Source organism: Polypterus senegalus, chromosome 14, assembly GCF_016835505.1.
Source record: "Polypterus senegalus isolate Bchr_013 chromosome 14, ASM1683550v1, whole genome shotgun sequence".
Classification (NCBI taxonomy): domain Eukaryota; kingdom Metazoa; phylum Chordata; class Cladistia; order Polypteriformes; family Polypteridae; genus Polypterus; species Polypterus senegalus.
The window spans coordinates 74,169,528-74,187,753 of NC_053167.1; the positions used below are offsets into that span (position 1 = coordinate 74,169,528).

The 18,226-nt window shown below is 38.1% G+C and overlaps 1 protein-coding gene across 5 annotated transcripts in view; it reads left to right on the plus strand.

The window, feature by feature from the left end:
* The first annotated feature begins 2,287 nt into the window (after positions 1 to 2,287).
* LOC120514466 (kynurenine--oxoglutarate transaminase 3-like) overlaps positions 2,288 to 18,226 on the plus strand; it is a 69,515-nt gene continuing 53,576 nt past the window's right edge. Inside the window, exons 1-5 of one of the 5 annotated variants that reach the window (XM_039734860.1) lie at positions 2,288 to 2,466; positions 5,848 to 5,918; positions 7,532 to 7,706; positions 16,094 to 16,194; positions 16,857 to 16,915. In XM_039734860.1, coding sequence (XP_039590794.1) covers positions 16,096 to 16,194; positions 16,857 to 16,915 — 158 coding nt within the window. In that variant the 5' untranslated portion in view covers positions 2,288 to 2,466; positions 5,848 to 5,918; positions 7,532 to 7,706; positions 16,094 to 16,095. Of the gene's footprint in view, positions 2,467 to 5,847; positions 5,919 to 7,531; positions 7,707 to 9,694; positions 9,750 to 16,063; positions 16,195 to 16,856; positions 16,916 to 18,226 lie in introns of those variants that run through there. The other 4 variants (XM_039734858.1, XM_039734856.1, XM_039734861.1 and 1 more) reach the window with 4 other exon arrangements.

An 18,226-nucleotide genomic window follows, 5' to 3' on the forward strand; every position in this document is an offset into this window, starting at 1 on the left:
ATATATACGACTGGTGCATGATGAAACTACTTTGAAAGATGTAGGAGATACACACAAGAATACCTTGGTCAAAATCTTCTAGTTTTAATCATGGTTTTGAGTTTAGCAATCTCTCTATAATTTGGCAAAAAATCTCTTGATTCTTATTGTTATTGCCTTTAACTACAACAGTTTATTTACAGAGCATAAATTCATACACAACGTTAGCTCAAAGCAATTCATATTAATAATAGATACATCACAAAGGATTATATAAAAAAGGTAAAACACTAAAGAGCAATAATTTATGAAAAAAAAATTAAGATTGTATAACTAAGACTCTAAACGTCCAGATAAACAAACAAATCGTATGGTCAGATGGCCAGGATGGAAAGGTAAAAAAAAATAAAAATAAAAAAACTGTCTGTTGCAGGCACCAGAGAAAATAAACCACTAGGGGTTTCAAGGTTAAAAGACCATCTAGCCTCCTCTGGGTATTCTAACAAACACAAATTTGTTACAAAAATGTGTGAAAAGCCTTGTTTAGATTTCTTCATTTCTCATTACTATTTTTCATAATCACAGGTCTCTGCAATTTGCTTTTGTAAGAGCCAATCATCACTCTATCCCTCACCCCACCCCACATACACACACTTTAAGGAGAAAAGAAATTAAAAAAGACTACATTTAAAAGACTTACAGTATGTCTGATATCACTTCTGTAGGCTCAGAACTTTGAAACCCTTACCTGGATCAAGTAGGTTTGATACTGAATGGATAAGCAAATAGATATCTGTTTAAATGTAAATTAAATTAAATTCTTGTCAGATATAAAGTGATTATATGATGCTAGATGACATGCAAAGCATGGTTTGCTTTTTTAATTTTATTTTTCAGGGGGGCATTAACTTAATTCTGCTTTATCAAAAGTGATAAATGTTGCCACTAAAAAACTCTTAATCCTCCAGACTTTGTTTTCAGCAAAATGATTTTGTAGATTATTACCACAGGAGGCACTATTAATAAAAAAAAAGTTTACAGGTAAATCTAAATTTTAAGGGATATATTCAGTCATCAGGACTGATAGTGCCATCTGCTGGTATATATTGGACGTCAAATTAACATTTAAAGAAATCTCAAAGAGAAATATCCTTAAAGCAGCTCAGCTGTTCAGGTGTTTAAGTTCGTTTCCAGACATCTCAAAATTATTAATACGTGCTTTATGATATCTGCAATAACATTCTGAGATAGTCTGAATCCCTACACACAGTTGTTAAATTTAAAAGTGGTATCCTGTAATAAAAGGTGATGCATATTCAGTTTAATTGTTGACTATTTATTGCTCAGAGTGAATAGTGCATTTAGTCTAAAATACAGCTAATAAAGACAGGCAGTGACTATTATATGACAAACTAGGTTACAGGGCATTTGTTTGCCTTAGTTTACATGATAATCCAGATAAATACACGAATAAAGTTACAGTATTAAAGAATTGTTACAAAAATGTACCAGCTAATGACCAGTTAATGTATATTTTAACCAAACTGGAAACTACATATCTTTAGCACCTTGAGAAAAAATGTTCCTCTGACCTTCTGCGCCTTTCAGTTTTTTAACACAATTTCAGCACGGCGTTACTTTTGCTTATTTTTGAGAACTTTCATTTTTTCTTGAAATAAAGACTTAACGCGCACCTCCTGTGCTATTAAACTTTTTTGGTAAATTTCATAATCTTCCATTGAAACTGGAAGTTGCTCGTTGGTGTGGTGCTCTATAAAGTCATGCTTGGCTGTGATTCTGTTTTGTCCCTCATTTTTGGAAACCCTTGCTTTTTCTAGTCCACTACAATGGCTTACATTTAGTCGATACAGACTGACATTAAATGTCACTCATTAATAAATGACAAATGTCATAATACATGAATTATAATAAATGTGGCATGCCATCACTATACAGTACTGTATTTATGATATAATCAGTAGTATAGCTATTATTTCCAGTATATTATTTTGAACTTTGCAATACTACTCAAGAGTTACTCCAAGCACAGTAACCAAAGAGACAAAGATGTTACCTCTGGAGAGCAGCAGCTGTTGATTTTGATATATTGTGATTGAAAAAAAGTGTTACTTCAGTGCCGCGGTCTAAACACAGCATTAAATTTATCATCAGTGAAGCAACGGTTAATACGCAGCAGCATAACAACTAAGAATGGAACTTACTCTTAGCACAATACTTTCAGTCTATTGCGTAAGAGACTTAGCTTTAAGTGGACGTTGTGACGCCATAACACGAGTTGTGCATTGCATTCTGGGATGTGTGAGATTTCCCACGTGGTGTACAGTTGTTATGAGGTCAATTGCCATAGCCAACATGAAAAAGTGAACATTTAGACCGTGGTGAATGCGAATCTGTTGCGTTTTCTAAAGAGTAATATTTTAACTCGTGTTGCAGCGGTGGAAGGGTTGTTTACACTCTTTACTGCCGGTAAGTGTGATTTATTGAAATTACTCAAATTTAAAATGGAATAATTCTGTTGAACAGAGGAGAAACAGGATCGAATGCACGAAAGATCCAGTGTGAACAATTGGAATGTGTCGAATGTTTTGTTGAAGACGGATCTGTAAACTAGGAGGCACGGTTCGTAGAGTCTTTCCGTTGTACGGTCCTACCAGAACCGCTCCTGGGACTTTGTCTCCCACCGTGTCGGTTTACGTGTTGTCTACTTTCCCCACACATCATACAATATTATTTTTGAATACTGTACTTGTTTACTCTGTATTGACTGGTAAAAGGTCGGCTTGAGTAATCTTTCGGTAGGCACTATTGAATGAAACGGATTAAAAAATGTATGGTTGCGAGTCATACAAGCTTGACTTAAAAGTACAATTCGGAATCGTTTACTCTGTATTGACTGGTATAAAGTCGGCTTGAGTAATTTTTCGGTAAGATAGTATTGAATGAAGTGGTTTAAAAGTGTATAGTTTCGGGTCTTACAAGCTTGACTTAAAAGTACAATTCGGAATACTTTATCTATTCATGAGTGCCTGTTTTTTGTGATTAATTAACAGTATTTTTCTGTCATTAATGTAATGGGAGCATATTACGCTCTAAACTAGATCGTAGTGGAGATATTGAACAACGGGAGCAGTGTTTTAGTTCCAGAAATGATCCTTCCTGCCCTGTTTTCAATTAACTGTAGTGTTAAGAGTGGGGTTTAACAAAAAGCATTACCATTGTCAATGGTGCTTGATAAGAATGAATGAACTAACCTCATACAATCCTGCATATTATAAATGCATCTTAATTTTGCAGTGTTTGTAAGCTGGAAAAGGCAGCCCTTAGCATTTAGAAATTAGATGAGGTTAAGGTTTAATCAGTTTAAAGTGCTTAGTCCAGCATTGAAACTTGAGATACACCATATTATTATACATGCAAGTACAAGGAATACTCTGCAACTTTTGGAAACAACTTAAGTGGCATGAACTATGAAGTAATCAAACCAAGAGCAGCAGTTGATTATCTCAACTAATTTCTCAGATGCAGTTGTAGAATGCAATGGACTATAGCTGCACATAAACCTGAAACTATAAAAATGTAAATATTAGTACTACGTATAAAAACTGATTGTATCAATCAAAGCAACGTGTTCCTTCTCAAGTTTTAGCCCATCAGTAATTCAGACGGGAATTGGTGGTTGAATTTTGGAGAGTGGTTGGGTGTGTTTTTCGCTGGGTATTCTGGTTTTATACTCCAAATTTATTCTACATGCAGTTTAGTTTAATTTGAAAAGTTTTATTGACCCACTATTTTGCAAGGGGCATTTGCTGAACTTACCACCTGGGACCAATAAAGTATTATCAATCTAATAATGTTATTTTTGTCTTGCTGAATTGACTGTTTGCATAATACTCCAAAGCACACCTTGGTATTGAAGACCGAAGTCTAAAGACATTACTAGGATGTTAAGCTACTGTGACAGCAGGTCACCTAGCCAGAGGATGTGTTAGCTTTTTTTTTCTTCACACTTTTCAAATGTTGTCTGCAAAAATCAGTCCATTAAATGTATCATCTTTTGAATGATATGTTCACAAATGTTAGTTCAACAAGTGATGTTTTGCTTAAAGCATCTTTTCACATCTCTGCTTCTCCCTGTTAATCAGAAAATACTCATTAAAGGATAAGTTTGGTATTTTTCAAGTCAAAGTTATTTCTTTACAATTATGATATATATTAGTTTGCCAAATGAAATTGTGTTCTTAAGTGAAGTGAACTTTATACATTTTTAAAAATAACTAGCTCACTCTTGCGGTTTATAATGGAGTTTATAGATACCAGAGGCCCATTATAATGAAAGTATTAAACTTACCGAATATCATTTTTTTCAGTCCAAAAATGTTATTGAGTATCGATCCACATCTTGATATTTCACACATATTGAAAGCAGTATATCCATTTTGTTTTAGGAAGGTAAAAAAGCAAAAGCATTGTTGCATCATTCAGCCATTTTAAAAGGAGACCAGCTGTGCACTTCATGTTACCAACTACCTGGTGGTTCTTCCTCCTTGGCACTGTTTCAGCCCCCAGGAGAATGTCCTTGTTGTAGCCTGTGAGACAGGGAAGACCTACTTGGTGCCAGGGGCATGGTTTCACCTTGGAAAGTCACCCCCACATGCCATTATTGACATTGTTCAATGTTGATGCCCAGTTCTGAATTGCTATGTCTTTTCTGTAGACAGCTAGACAATAATAACTGACAAAGACACACTTACAATTGCGTATGTTCTTTCAATATATTGAAGCTTAGTTCTGTTGTAAAGGTAATGCCTACAGTCATTAAATTGATAACGCATGTGTGTGCCTCAATGAGAGGGTGCTTGCACACGGCATACAATTAAGTGACAAGAACTAAACTAATGTTATAGGCATCCATTAATTCATCCAACCCACTTATCCAAGGCTGGGTGGCAGAGCAGCTGGAGTGTATGCCAACAAGCATTGTACATAAGGCAGGAACAACCCCTGGACAGGGCACCAGCCCATTGCAGGGCAAAAGCACACTATTACATTTTTGTGCATAGGGTTAGCAGAGAGCTGTTATTCCTGCCTTACAGCATTAGGGTCTGCATTAGTTTTACATGTTCTCCCCATGCATTTACGGAATGATTGGAGTAAGTGGGTGTCAGCGAGTTTACTCACTCAAATACATCATCATATTTCCTTTTTTTTACTGTATCCTTCAGCAAGAGTGTCCTGTCATGCATTAAAAAAAAATGATAATTGATTTTTGGTACTTTAGTCTGTTCTATTGCACACTCTGCCAGTTTCATTTTCTGAGTGTTTATTTTATCTTTCATGCACCAAACACACCACCGAAATGTGCATGTGACTTAGCATTTTTAAAAATCTAAAATAAAGACTTACTAAAAATCTAATGCAGTGTAATTTGTTTGTTTCAAATTTATTGTTATTTGTGCAAAAGTACAATCAAAAACCTAAGTATGTGCTGTTTTAAATACACTGCTATTTAGTGCGAATCTCGCTCTGTAGGCTATGCAACATAACAACACAGAATATAAATGGTGAAAAGAGGCACAGCTTATTAAAAAAAATAATTATATGATTTTGGCATGTACCTGTTTGTTGTTAAAAGCCATGGCAGAACATAACTGAAGAAACAAAATTACAGAAGTAAAAGTAGGATCATATGCAGAACAAAGCTTGGCATAGGGGGCTTGTTTGGGTTGTCATAACTCCACAGCAGTATCAATTAGAGAATAAGTGAACAGGAAATGTATTCATACCTCAAGAAAAATAGTTCCAAGAGTCTGTGATAAATTATTTCCCGTTTCCTTTCATTATCACAAGGATACCTCAGAAACACGGAAGGCATGTTTTCTTGGATCAAAACCCTTGGTACTTCAAAGTGTGCGTAGTTGGTAAGTTTAAAGTTTTTTTTTTCATTCACCAATGGACCCCTGTACCTCACAGACCCATTGTAAACTGCAAGAACAAAGTACTTTTAAAATCTATAAAAAAATCTATATCATTTTAGAACACAGTTTTATGTGGCAAATTAATATATATGATTGTGAAAGAATAACTTAAAACTTTTCCTTTAAGTTGTTCATTATAGGAAACAATCTGGTCTGTGACCTTCATTAGTTTCTTGTTTTGTACTTTTCTCTGAAAATGTACATTTTGAATGAAATTTTGAAAATCTTCTTCTTTCGTCTGCTTCTGTTAGGGATCGTCACTTTGGATCATCTTTTTCCATATCTTCCTGTCATCTTGCTCCATTACACCCACTACTTTCATGTCCTCTCTCACCACATCTGTAAACCTTCTCTTAGGCCTTCCTCTTTTCCTCTTGCCTGGAAGCTCTATCCTTAACATTCTTCTTCCAATATACCCAGCATCTGTCCTCTGCACATGTCCAGACCAAAGCAATCTCGCCTCTTTGACTGTCTCCCAACCATCAAACCTGAACTTACTATCCAATGTATTAATCTCTAATTCTGTCCATCCTCGTTACACCTAATGCAAATCAGAACATCTTTAACTCTGCCACGTTCAGCTCTGCCTTCTGTTTTTTTGTCAGTGCCACCCTCTCCACTACCGTCTTTTAAGACCATCCCTTTCACTCTTGCTGGTACCCGTCTATCACAAATCATTCCTGACGCTCTTCTTCATCCACTCCACACTCCCCATTACTCAGTACTGTTGATCCCAAGTATTTAAACTAACCCACCTCTTCCAAGTCTACTCTCTGCACCCTCGCCATTCCTTTGACCTCCCTCTCATTTACACACATCTATTCTGTCTTGTTTCTGCTGACCTTCATTCCTCTCCTCTCTAGAGCATATCTCCACCTTTCCAGGGTCTCCTTGACTTGCTCCCTACTCTCACTACATATCACAATATCATCTGTAAACATCATAGTTAATGGGGAATCCTGTCTAATCTCACCTGTCAACTTGTCCATTACCATTGCAAATAAGAAAAGGCTGATCCCTGATGTAATCCCACCTCAACCTTGAATGCATCCGTCATTCCTACCACAGATCTCACCATTGTCACACTTCCCTTGTACATATCCTGTACCACTCTTGCATACTTCTCTAGCACTCCTGACTTCCTCATACAGTACCACAACTCCTCTATAGGCACCCTGACATATGCTTTCTCTAGGTCCACAAAGACATAATGCAACTCCTTCTGGCCTTCTCTATACTTCTCCATCAACATTCTCAGAGCAAACATTGCATCTGTAGTGCTCTGTCCCAGCATGAAACCATGCTGCTTCTTACTAATCATCACCTCCCTTCTTAACCAAGCTTCTACTATTCTTTCCCATAACTTCATGCTGTGGCTCATCAGTTTTGTTCCTCTGTAGTTACTACAGTTCTACACATCACCCTTATTCTTAAAAATTGGTACTAGTACACTTCTTCTCCACTCCTCAGGCATCCTCTCACTTTCCAAGATTGCATTAAACAATCTGGTTAAAACTCCACTTCTATCTCTTCTAAACACTTCCGTGCTTCCACAGGTATATCATCTGGAGCAACAGTCTTTCCATTCATCCTCTTCGTACCAGTCCGTACTTCCTCCTTGCTGATCCTTTGCACTTCCTGATTCACTCTTTCCCCATCATCCTGCCTTCTATCTCTCATATTCTCTTCATTCAAAATACTCTATTGATCTGTTCAACTTTCTCCTCACTTGTGAGTACATTTCCATCTTTATCCTTTATCACCCTAACCTGCCGCACATCTTTATCTGGGAGTGAGGTGTCTAGAATCGTATAAGGTAAATTATACATTATTATTTGGAATGCATACATTTCATGTGTGTTCCATGTCAACAACAATCTGGATAAACGTAGCATTACAGGAAATGCGAGGCAAGAAATGTTGAACACACAAATAAAACAGAAACTTTTTTCATGTTATAGAAACTGATAAAATGTTGACGTACCTTTATTCAAGAATATAACCAAAGAAAAAAAAAATTATTCAATTTAGATATTGCTGTCAATATGTAAAAACAAAGCCCAGATATCAGTTTTATGGCTGGTATAGAGGTAAGAATGGCTGCTTCTAAATCAAGAGGCTGCGGGTTCAATCCCGGGTCTTCCCTGAGTTTAACGTTATGAGTAGTTACAACCACAATTACAACAGCGCAAATGAGAAGAGAGCAGAGGAGACTTTGTGCCAGCAAAGCAGCAGGTCCAGATGGGGTATCGCCACAACTGCTGAAGGCCTGTGCGCTGGAACTGGGGAGTCCTCTACAGCGCATCTTCAACCTGAGCCTGGAACAGGGGAGAGTCCCGAGACTTTGGAAAACATCTTGTATCACCCCAGTTCCAAAGGTATCATGTCCTAGTGAGCTGAATGACTTCCGGCCTGTTGCTTTGACGTCACATGTGATGAAGACCATGGAGCAGCTGCTGCTTCACCACCTGAGGCCACAGGTCCGCCACGCCCTCGACCCTCTGCTGTTCGCATACCAGGAGAAGGTGGGAGCGGAGGATGCCATCATCTATATGCTACACCAATCCCTCTCCCACTTGGACAGAGGCAGTTGTGCTGTAAGAATTATGTTTTTGGACTTCTCTAGCGCCTTCAACACCATCCAACCTCTGCTCCTTAGGGACAAGCTGACAGAGATGGGAGTAGATTCACACCTGGTGGCATGGATCGTGGACTATCTTACAGACAGACCTCAGTATGTGCGTCTCGGGAACTGCAGGTCTGACATTGTGGTCAGCAACACAGGAGCGCTGCAGGGGACTGTACTTTCTCCAGTCCTGTTCAGCCTATATATATATCAGACTTCCAATATGATTCGGAGTCCTGCCACGTGCAAAAGTTCGCTGACGACACTGCTATTGTGGGCTGCATCAGGAGTGGGCAGGAGGAGGAGTATAGGAAGCTAATCAAGGGCTTTGTTAAATGGTGCGACTCAAACCACTTACACCTGAACACCAGCAAAACCAAGGAACTGGTGGTGGATTTTAGGAGGCCCAGGCCCTTCATAGACCCCGTGAAGAGACTGTGTGAAGAGGGTACAAACCTATAAATACCTGGGAGTGCAGCTGGATGATAAATTGGACTGGACTGCCAATACTGATGCTCTGTGTAAGAAAGGTCAGAGCCGACTATACTTCCTTAGTAGGTTGGCGTCCTTCAACATCTGCAATAAGATGCTGCAGATGTTCTACCAGATGGTTGTGGCGAGTGCCCTCTTCTATGCAGTGGTGTGCTGGGGAGGCAGCATAAAGGACACCTCACACCTGGATAAACTTATGAGGAAGGTAGGCTCTATTGTAGGAATGAAGCTGGTCAGTTTAACATCTGTGGCAGAGCGACGGGCCCTGAGCAGGCTTCTGTCAATCATGGAGAATCCACTGAACAGTGTCATCTCCAGGCAGAGGAGCAGCTTCAGCGACAGACCTCTGTCACTGTCCTGCTCCACTGACAGACTGAGGAGATCGTTCTTCCCCCACACTACGCGACTCTTCAATTCCACCCGGGGGGGTAGACCTTAACATTATACAAAGTTACTGTCTGTTTTACCTGCAGTTTTATTACTCTTTAATTTAATATTACTATCTATCTATCCTATCTCTATCTATCTATCTATCGTTATTATTACTATTGTATAATAAAAACATACATTTGTTTTGAGTCTGTAACAGCCGGTGTAAAGTCTTGCTACTTGTGAAAGATATTGCTGAAGGGATATAAGCAGACACACAAACTCAGGTGAATCATGCCTTCTTGGTATCTTGTTGTTGCTTGAATATTTTTTAATTTAGTTTTATTCTTGAGTAAAAGCGTACTTGTTTCGTTATACCTTTGCAAAAGTGTTTATTTTATATTCCAGTAACCACTTGAATAATATCAAACCTGTTTCTGCATCTGTCCTGCATGTACAGACATCCATGCATGAAAAGACAATTAGTTGAAAATGCTATGTTATTTGAGCATGAAGTGTAATTTGCACTTTTTTTTCTTCTTGGATCTTGCCCAATCTTCACGTTACAGTGCATGGTACTGGGAATGTAGATAAGTTTCTTTTTGAGTGCGTACACCGTCAGCATGGCAGTGTCCGATCTAAACACTAACAGGGAGAATTGCACGCGTTCTGAAATGACTTTAGCTGCAGGTGGACGTTCCACTTTATTGTGCTAAGCAGAGTTGTGTTGCAGTGCAGCAGTTTATTAGCCAGCGAAGCAACGTGAAGAAGTTGTCAGTTGTTACGGCTTTGCCTTTGTCCAGAAATGGCTTTATGACCACAGCCTCGGAAAGTCTTTCTCCTGTGGGACGACTGGGATCTTTTCCTAAATAGTGAATAGCATTGCATATGCACATGCAAATCTGTCATATTTCACAAGTTCTGCACGGGTGTCTTTGTTGTCAAACTGCAAATGCCGCATGGTAGGCTGATAGCGGTCACTGTATCTTTGATTGCTGGTACAACAAATACTTCTGACCAGGTATCAACCACAGCACCAACTGTGGTCATCACTGCTCTTGTGAAAAGAATAGAGATTAATGTCATCAACTGACCGTGGGAGAGGCAAGTTTGTTGTACTACGTGAATGTGACTGAGAGAATAAAACTGAATAAAAAAAACACTAACTTTTACAAGTAGCAAAGATTTACAATGGGTGTTACAGACTCAAATCAAATGTGTTTTTGTTATATAATAGTAAAAATAATAACAGCTCACTACTCAAAAGACCCGGGATTAAACCTCTTGATTTAGAAGCAGCCGTTCTTACCTTTAATCCAGCCATGCAATTGATAAAAGGCGTACGGTTTTTACATATTGACAGCAACATATAAATTAAATAATTTCTTTTTCTTTGGTTATATTCTTGAATAAAGGCACACTTGTTTTGTGAAAGTGTTTATTTGATATTTGAACTTCAGTTTTCACACATTATACATTTTACGTCAACAGTTTATCAATCATACATGAAAAAGATTTCTGTTTTTATGTGATCAACATTTCTTGCCTCGCATTTCCTGTCATCCTACATTTACCCAGATTATTGTAGAAATGGAACACACATGAAATGTATGTATTCCAAATAACATTTACACTATACACCCAGATAATCGGACTTGATCTTTGAGAATTTTGTCTCTCACTTCAGCTGCGTCCATCCCGGGGATGGGATAGCAGGCTGCTTGTTGCCTGTGCTGATTGACACATTTGCAAAACAAAGACACCGATGAAGTGGTGCAACGGAATTTAAGGTGGCCTGGCATTGCGATTTTTTTGTAGGCTTCAGGGATTCTAGTGTTAATATTTAATTAATTTGTAGGTTTAATGGGAATAGGCCTTGCAGAAAGAATTCTTATATTGTTAAATGTTTTTAGCCCATACAAACTGATTACAACTCTACAATAAAAAACATGTTGTGTAATAAACCTTAAATTAATTTTGCTGCCAAATGTAAAGCCTACTTAACATATAAGCCACAAGAAAACTCGTAAATCCGGCCCACCTTAAATCCATTCTCACTTCTCCATATGTGTCTTTTGTCCTGTAAATGTGTCAGTTAACAGCAAGCAGCCTTGTATCCCATCCCCCCGCCCACCGCTGCAGTTCATTTTGCAAAGAAGTTTCTTAGTGCTCAGTGTTTATCTTCAAAGGAAGTGTTGGAACTTTATAGGGTAAAATAGTACATCATCATTTGGAATACATACATTTCATGTGTGTTCTGTGTCAACAACAATCTGTGTAAAACGTAATTAACACAGAAACGTTTTCATATTTTAGTAATAATTGAAAAAATGTGGACATGAAATGTATAATGTGTGAAGCCTGACATACAAATATGAAATAAACACTTTCACAAAAAGTACAAGTATAACAAAACAAGTGTGGTTTTATTCAAGAATATAACTGAAGAAAAAAGAAAGCAGGTTACAGTAGGCGCTTGATGCGACAGCTTGCGGGGTGCAAAGCTAGGAACTGCTGACTCCCAATCAAGAGCTTCTGGGTTTGATGCTGGCAGCTTCTCAAGTTAACTGTTTTGAGTAGAGAGCTGCTATTATTGTTAATATTATACAATAAAAACATACATTTGATTTACGTCTGTAACAACCACTGTAAATTTATAGTGCTTGTCAAAGTTACCATTTTTTTATTAAGTTTTATTTTCTCAGTCGCATTCACGCTCGCCCCAATCGGAAAGTGCTGTTTTCAAATAAAGACGCGCTATAACAGAGGTGAACTCAGATCGGAGAAAACAGAAGCCCTCCCCGCAAAAAAATCTCCACTCACATATAAGAACAACCCAGCTGCACCAGGTGTAAAGTCGAAAGTCCGGCGTCATCATGCCAATCACCTGTCCTTCAAAGAAATAGCACGGCTTACAGAGCTCGCCAACACTACACCGTCCAAATCTAAACACTAGCGTGGTGTATGTGCCCAAAAAAAGTCAACTGCATTCTCATACCATTGCTCACATACTAAAGTGTCAGCAGGTATTTTTCGTGGCATTACACGTGTAATTTGTGAGCATGCCCTTGATGATCAAACACAGGAAGCTCTGCAGTATACTTGTGAATTTATGCTGTAGGAAGATAAGTAAATAAATTAAGATAAGTAACATTCGATCTGGCTTTTATATAAGTAACATATAAATGCTTCTTATGTAAAGACCATCACAAAACATAATCACAAACATTAGTTTGCACGATACGTTGGAGAGCTCTGTAAGCCATGCTGTTTCTTTAAAGAACAGGTGATTGGCAGGATGACACTGGACTTCGTCCTGTATTCAAACGGTGCCATCTTTCGCCTTTACGCCTGGTGCAGCTGCGTTGTTCTTATACGTGAGTGGACGTTTCTTGCGGGGAGGGCTTCTGTTCTCTTTCTCCAATATGAGTTCATTTCTGTTATAGTGCGTCTTTATTTGAAAACCGCCGTGTAGTAAATAACATTCGATCTGGCTTTTATGTAAGTAACATAGTGAAAAGTCAAGCAAAATTACCCCTTTTATTGGCTAAATAAAAAGATTACAATATGCAAGCTTCCAAGGCAACTCAGGCCCTTTCTTCAGGCAAGATGTAAGTAACATATAAATGTTAAATCTGTTGATAAGCAGCAAACAGCAAGCCGCCTGCTATCACATACCCCCACCCCGCACAGTTTTCTCAGCTGAAATCTTTTTACCTGGGTGTCAGTTGCTTAGAGTTGTATAGAGTGAGAAGTTAAGCAAAATGACACCTTTTATAAATACTATAGATTCACACCATCAAAAATGACTCTCCAAAATGTTTCCAGGGCAAGATCCAACCTCTAAACGCTGCAATCAAGTCCCAGCCTCACTGGGTCACATGTTTTGGGCCTGCACCAAATTAACATCATTCTGGACCAAAATTTTTAATTACCTTTCAGACAGCCTTCGTCTCACAATCCCTCCTAACCCATTAACAGCTGTGTTTTGGGTTCTTCTAGATGGATTTAAAGTGTAGAACGACAAACAAACTGTGATTGCATTCACTACACTTTTGGCACGCAGACTTATTTTGCTAAACTGGAAGAATCCCAACTCTCCTCTTTTAAGTCCGTTGGAAACCGATGTTTTATACTATTTGAAATTGGAAAAAATCAAATACTCAGAGGATCTGTACAGATTTTTTTCAAAACATGGCAGGATCTAATCAGTAATATTTTAGAATAAGCTCTTAAAGCACAGAGGAAGCAATTATTTCTGTATTTCTTTTTCTTCTCCATTCATCTCTATTGGCTTATCAAACTCATCAATTTAGGTATGTTTACAGGCCTTAAGTTTTACTCCGTTGGCCATGCTCTCTCTCTCAGGGGTGGGGTTTGACTTGTTTTCAATCCTACTTTTTGTAAAAATTGATTGATTTGTATGGAATGATTGCTATAAAATGAATAAAATTAAAAAAAAAAAAAAATGACAGCAATTTATTTATTTTAATAGAGGAGACCCCAGGAACGTCCCCAGCCTTGGATCGACCCACACACACTCACAACAGAGACCAAATGAATCGCACTGGGAACATAAAACAATTAAGAATATAATGAAATTAAATGAACTAAATGAAAACAATAACACCACCCCGACCCCTTCGGCGATATTACATTTAACAAATACACACTAACACCACACAGCAAAGTCCATGTAAACCAAACCGGAAAAAATGAGAGGTGATGAAGTTAAGTCCAGCGATCTGTATGTTGAAAGGGTGAAAGAAAACTCAGCCCTCAGTGCACAGGTAGACAGATGATCCAGACCCCAACAAACAAATACAGTCCAGGACACAATGATTAGTTAAGGTTCAAATAACAGCAGGCAGCATGACAGATAAACGTAACACACAATGCACCAAAACAAACTTTTTTTTCTCTATTTGTCCCCTGCCCTCCTTTTAACCTCCTTTGACCACTTTTGACTCCAGCAGCCCCTGCAAGGACTGCTGGGAGATGAAGTTCTTACTTAGTAGCACTGCTACAATGTTGTTATTTTGAACACATGCATTCCATGTGTGTTCCATGTCTACAATGATCTATGTAAACACATTGTTAAAACAGAAACGTTTTTCATGTTTTAGTAATAATTGACAAAATATAGACATGAAGTGTATAATGTGTGAAGCCTGAATTCCAAATATCATAGAAACACTTTCATAAAAGGTATAAATATAACAGAACAAGTGCTCTTTTATTCAAAAATATAACTGGAGAAAAAAAACGTCTTAGGATGCGACATTAACATGCTTTTGCTACGAGCACTTTGGTGGCACAACGGTATCCGCTGTTGACTGGTAATCTAAACTTCACGGGTTCGATCCCAGACGAGTCCATTTTGAGAAGTGAGGTGCACGTATTCTTACTATTTTAGAATAAAAACATACATTTGATTCCAGTCTGTAACAGCCGGTGTAATTTGTGATACTTGTAAAGTTTAGCTTTGTTTATTTTGTTTATTCAGTAAACTCAAATCGATCTGGCTTTTATGTAAGTACAGTAACATATAAATATTAATGTTTTGGGCACATGCACCATCCTTACATACACCGTCCTTTGTAGGTAAGAGCCAGTCATGATTTTAATTTATCTCTGCTATAGCACGTCTATGTGAAAACAGCTGTGTCAAATTCGGGGTTTGTTTATTGTGAACGTGGCTGAGAGAATAAAACTGAATAAACAAAAAAAAACAAAGCTAACTTTTACAAGTATCCTAAATTACACCGGCTGTTACAGACTGGAATCAAGTGTATGTTTTTATTCTAAAATAGTAAGAATACGTGCAGCTCACTTCTCAAAACGGACTTGTCTGGGATCGAACCTGTGAAGTTTAGATTACCAATCAAAAGTGTGTCAATGTCGCACCCTAACGCGTGTTTTTTTTTTTCTGCAGTTATATTTTTGAATAGAAGCGCACTTGTTCTGTTATATTTGTACTTTTTGTGAAAGTGTTTCTTTGATATTTGGACTTCAGGCTTCACACATTATAAACTTCATGTCTACATTTTGTCAATTGTTACTAAAACATGAAAAAGTTTCTTTTTTAACGATGTGTTTAAATAGATCGTTGTAGACACAGAACACATATGAAATGCATGTGTTCCAAATAACGATATAGTATTTATAAAAGGTGTGATTTTGCTTGACTTCTCACTCTATACAACTCCAAGCAACTGACACGCAGGTAAACAGACTTGAACTGAGAAAACTGTGCGCCGGTGGGGGATGTGATAGCAGTTTGCTTGCTGTTTGCTGATTATCAACACATTTAAAGGACAAAATACGCTAAAGGAGAGGTGAGAAGCGATTTAAGGTGGGGTGGATCTACGAGTTTTTTCGTAGTCTCTGGTAATTCTAGTGTTAAGCAGGCCTGCTTTTTGTGTTTTACTTCCTTGTCTAATTAATCCTTTTCACTTGTCAAAGTATTGCCACATATCTGAAGATTAATACTGTGTAACTCATATTTAACTGCCATAAGTTAGCTTGCATTCCTTCATATTTAGTGGTTTTCCCTCTAAATGTTAATGATCATCCATATTATATGTTGACAACACTACAGTATTTTGTTTTGTATGATTCTTCAATGAAGGAATGAAAATTCCACTTCAGACTTTCCTGTACTGTTTCCCTGCATGTCGTCCATTGAAGTCTTGGTTAGCAAAAAGGCTCTATCACATTTCCTCATCAACTGTAAGTATGTTTTCTGAAAAATAAGCTATAGTAATTGCTTTACATAAGTTATATTTCTAATATTCATAGTTTTAAAAGTATTCAAATTTCCCAACATTAATTTAAAATAGTTTTGAACATCTGTTATTAAAATTGAAAGGGAAATTAATGCAGTAGAGAGCTGCAGTATTATTTATATTGTGATATAGCACCAAAATGCCTAATACAACTATTACTTTTCTTGTTTTTTTTTTGGTTTGCTTTTTTGAATAATATATAAGGGATTTGTGCAGAAGTGCTGATGTTTGTGGTTTGTGAATTAACAAGAACGCAGATAATTAATTTTATTAGTGTTTGCATAACAACACTGTGTGCCATAACCAAGTATACTCAGTGATACTACTGAGATGTTTGAAATATATTTGCTCAAAAAATAAATGCAAAGTATGATGAATTGAGTCAATTGTTTTTCTTACAAGGTGTATTAGACTGACATTTTTGTGTGTAGAGATATGATTTCAAAGTTAGCTTAAGATATATATAAGAAAACCAACAGAATTTTGCAGTTACATGAAAATTCCCACCCCTATCTTTTTACTGGTACTGTAGATGGTTTCTACAGGGTAATCTTAATCAGCTATTTATATTTATTAGAAACTAGAAGAAAAAACTTTTTTTTTCAGATGGCATCTTGCAAACATAAGAATGCAAAACGTATAGAGGGGATTGACAAGAATATGTGGTAAGTGCTGCAATTTTATATTTTGGTTTTTCATTTCATAAAAAGTTTTAAGATGTGATGCTGCATTATTTCTGACACAGGTTTAAAGGATAAATATGGCATTTATAAAGTGTAAGTTGTTGTTTTTTTTCTGCCATTAGATTTATTTACCCTATAAAACTATGAAGTGAAGGGTAATTTCTAAGTTAAAAAAACACAACTTGCCTAGTGACTTGCACCAAACAAAATGTCAAACAAATCTTAAAATCTAACAATAACTTAACTGCCACTTTCACTGATAATGATCAATAAATACACTGTGGCACCCGGCCGGGGCAGGAGCCCATTTGGGACACCTAGGAGGACCAGAGAAGGGCTTGTACCTCCCCCAGACCGCGAGGGGGCGTCCGTCCTGGTTACGCTGGTGGCCTCGGGTAGAGGGCATGGAAGCCCAGCCCTGTAGGGGCCCGTGGCCACCGCCAGGCGGCGCCCCGCTGCCTGAACAGCCCTGGAGCCCAGCACTTCTGCCACACCAGGAAGTGCTGGGGGGAAGACGACAGGGGACACCCGGACGGCTTCCGGGTGCGCAGCCGGCACTTCTGTCACACAAGGGCGTGTCTGCGGAGGAGTGCCGGGAAGCAGCTGGAGCCCATCCGGGTTCCCATAAAAGGGGCCGCCTCCCAGCAGTCGTGGCGAGAGTCGGGAGGAAGGAAGACAGAGCTAGAGCGAGGACAGGAGGAGGCCAGGAGAAAGGCACCAAGACTGGAAGAGTGTGGCCTGGACTTTGGGGGATCGGTGCTGGAGTCACTGGGGTGTGACTGCACGGTAGACTTTGTCCATAGTAGTTGTAAAATAAACGGTGTGTGGTGAAATTATGATGTCCGTCTGTCTGTGTCCGGGCCAGCGTTCACAACACTTACTTGACTGATGTTTGTCTCTTTTGGTATTTCTGGCTTTGCTTCTTCGGTGTAGTTTCAGAAAATGGAAAATCATCTGTAAATAATGAGGTCTGGAAACCAAAATTGTCCTGAGAAATAACACAAATGGTAGCCTAAAGTGGGCTCACTGCTAGATATGTCTCCTTTCTAGCAGCAGTAGCACTAAGTCCCCCTTTCTCACTTGTGTACCACTAATTATCAATTATCAGTTATCAGTTACCCCCAGCTTTACTGTTTAGTTATATCCTGTAATTGTTTATTTTTTTCCCCTATAATCCTTTAATTTCTTGTGACTCATCAGTGTTATATTTTGGATAATGTTGAGAATTTACAGCACTGAGGATAACATTTTGGCATCATCTTAATCATCTAAATAATTTTAAAAAAGTAACAT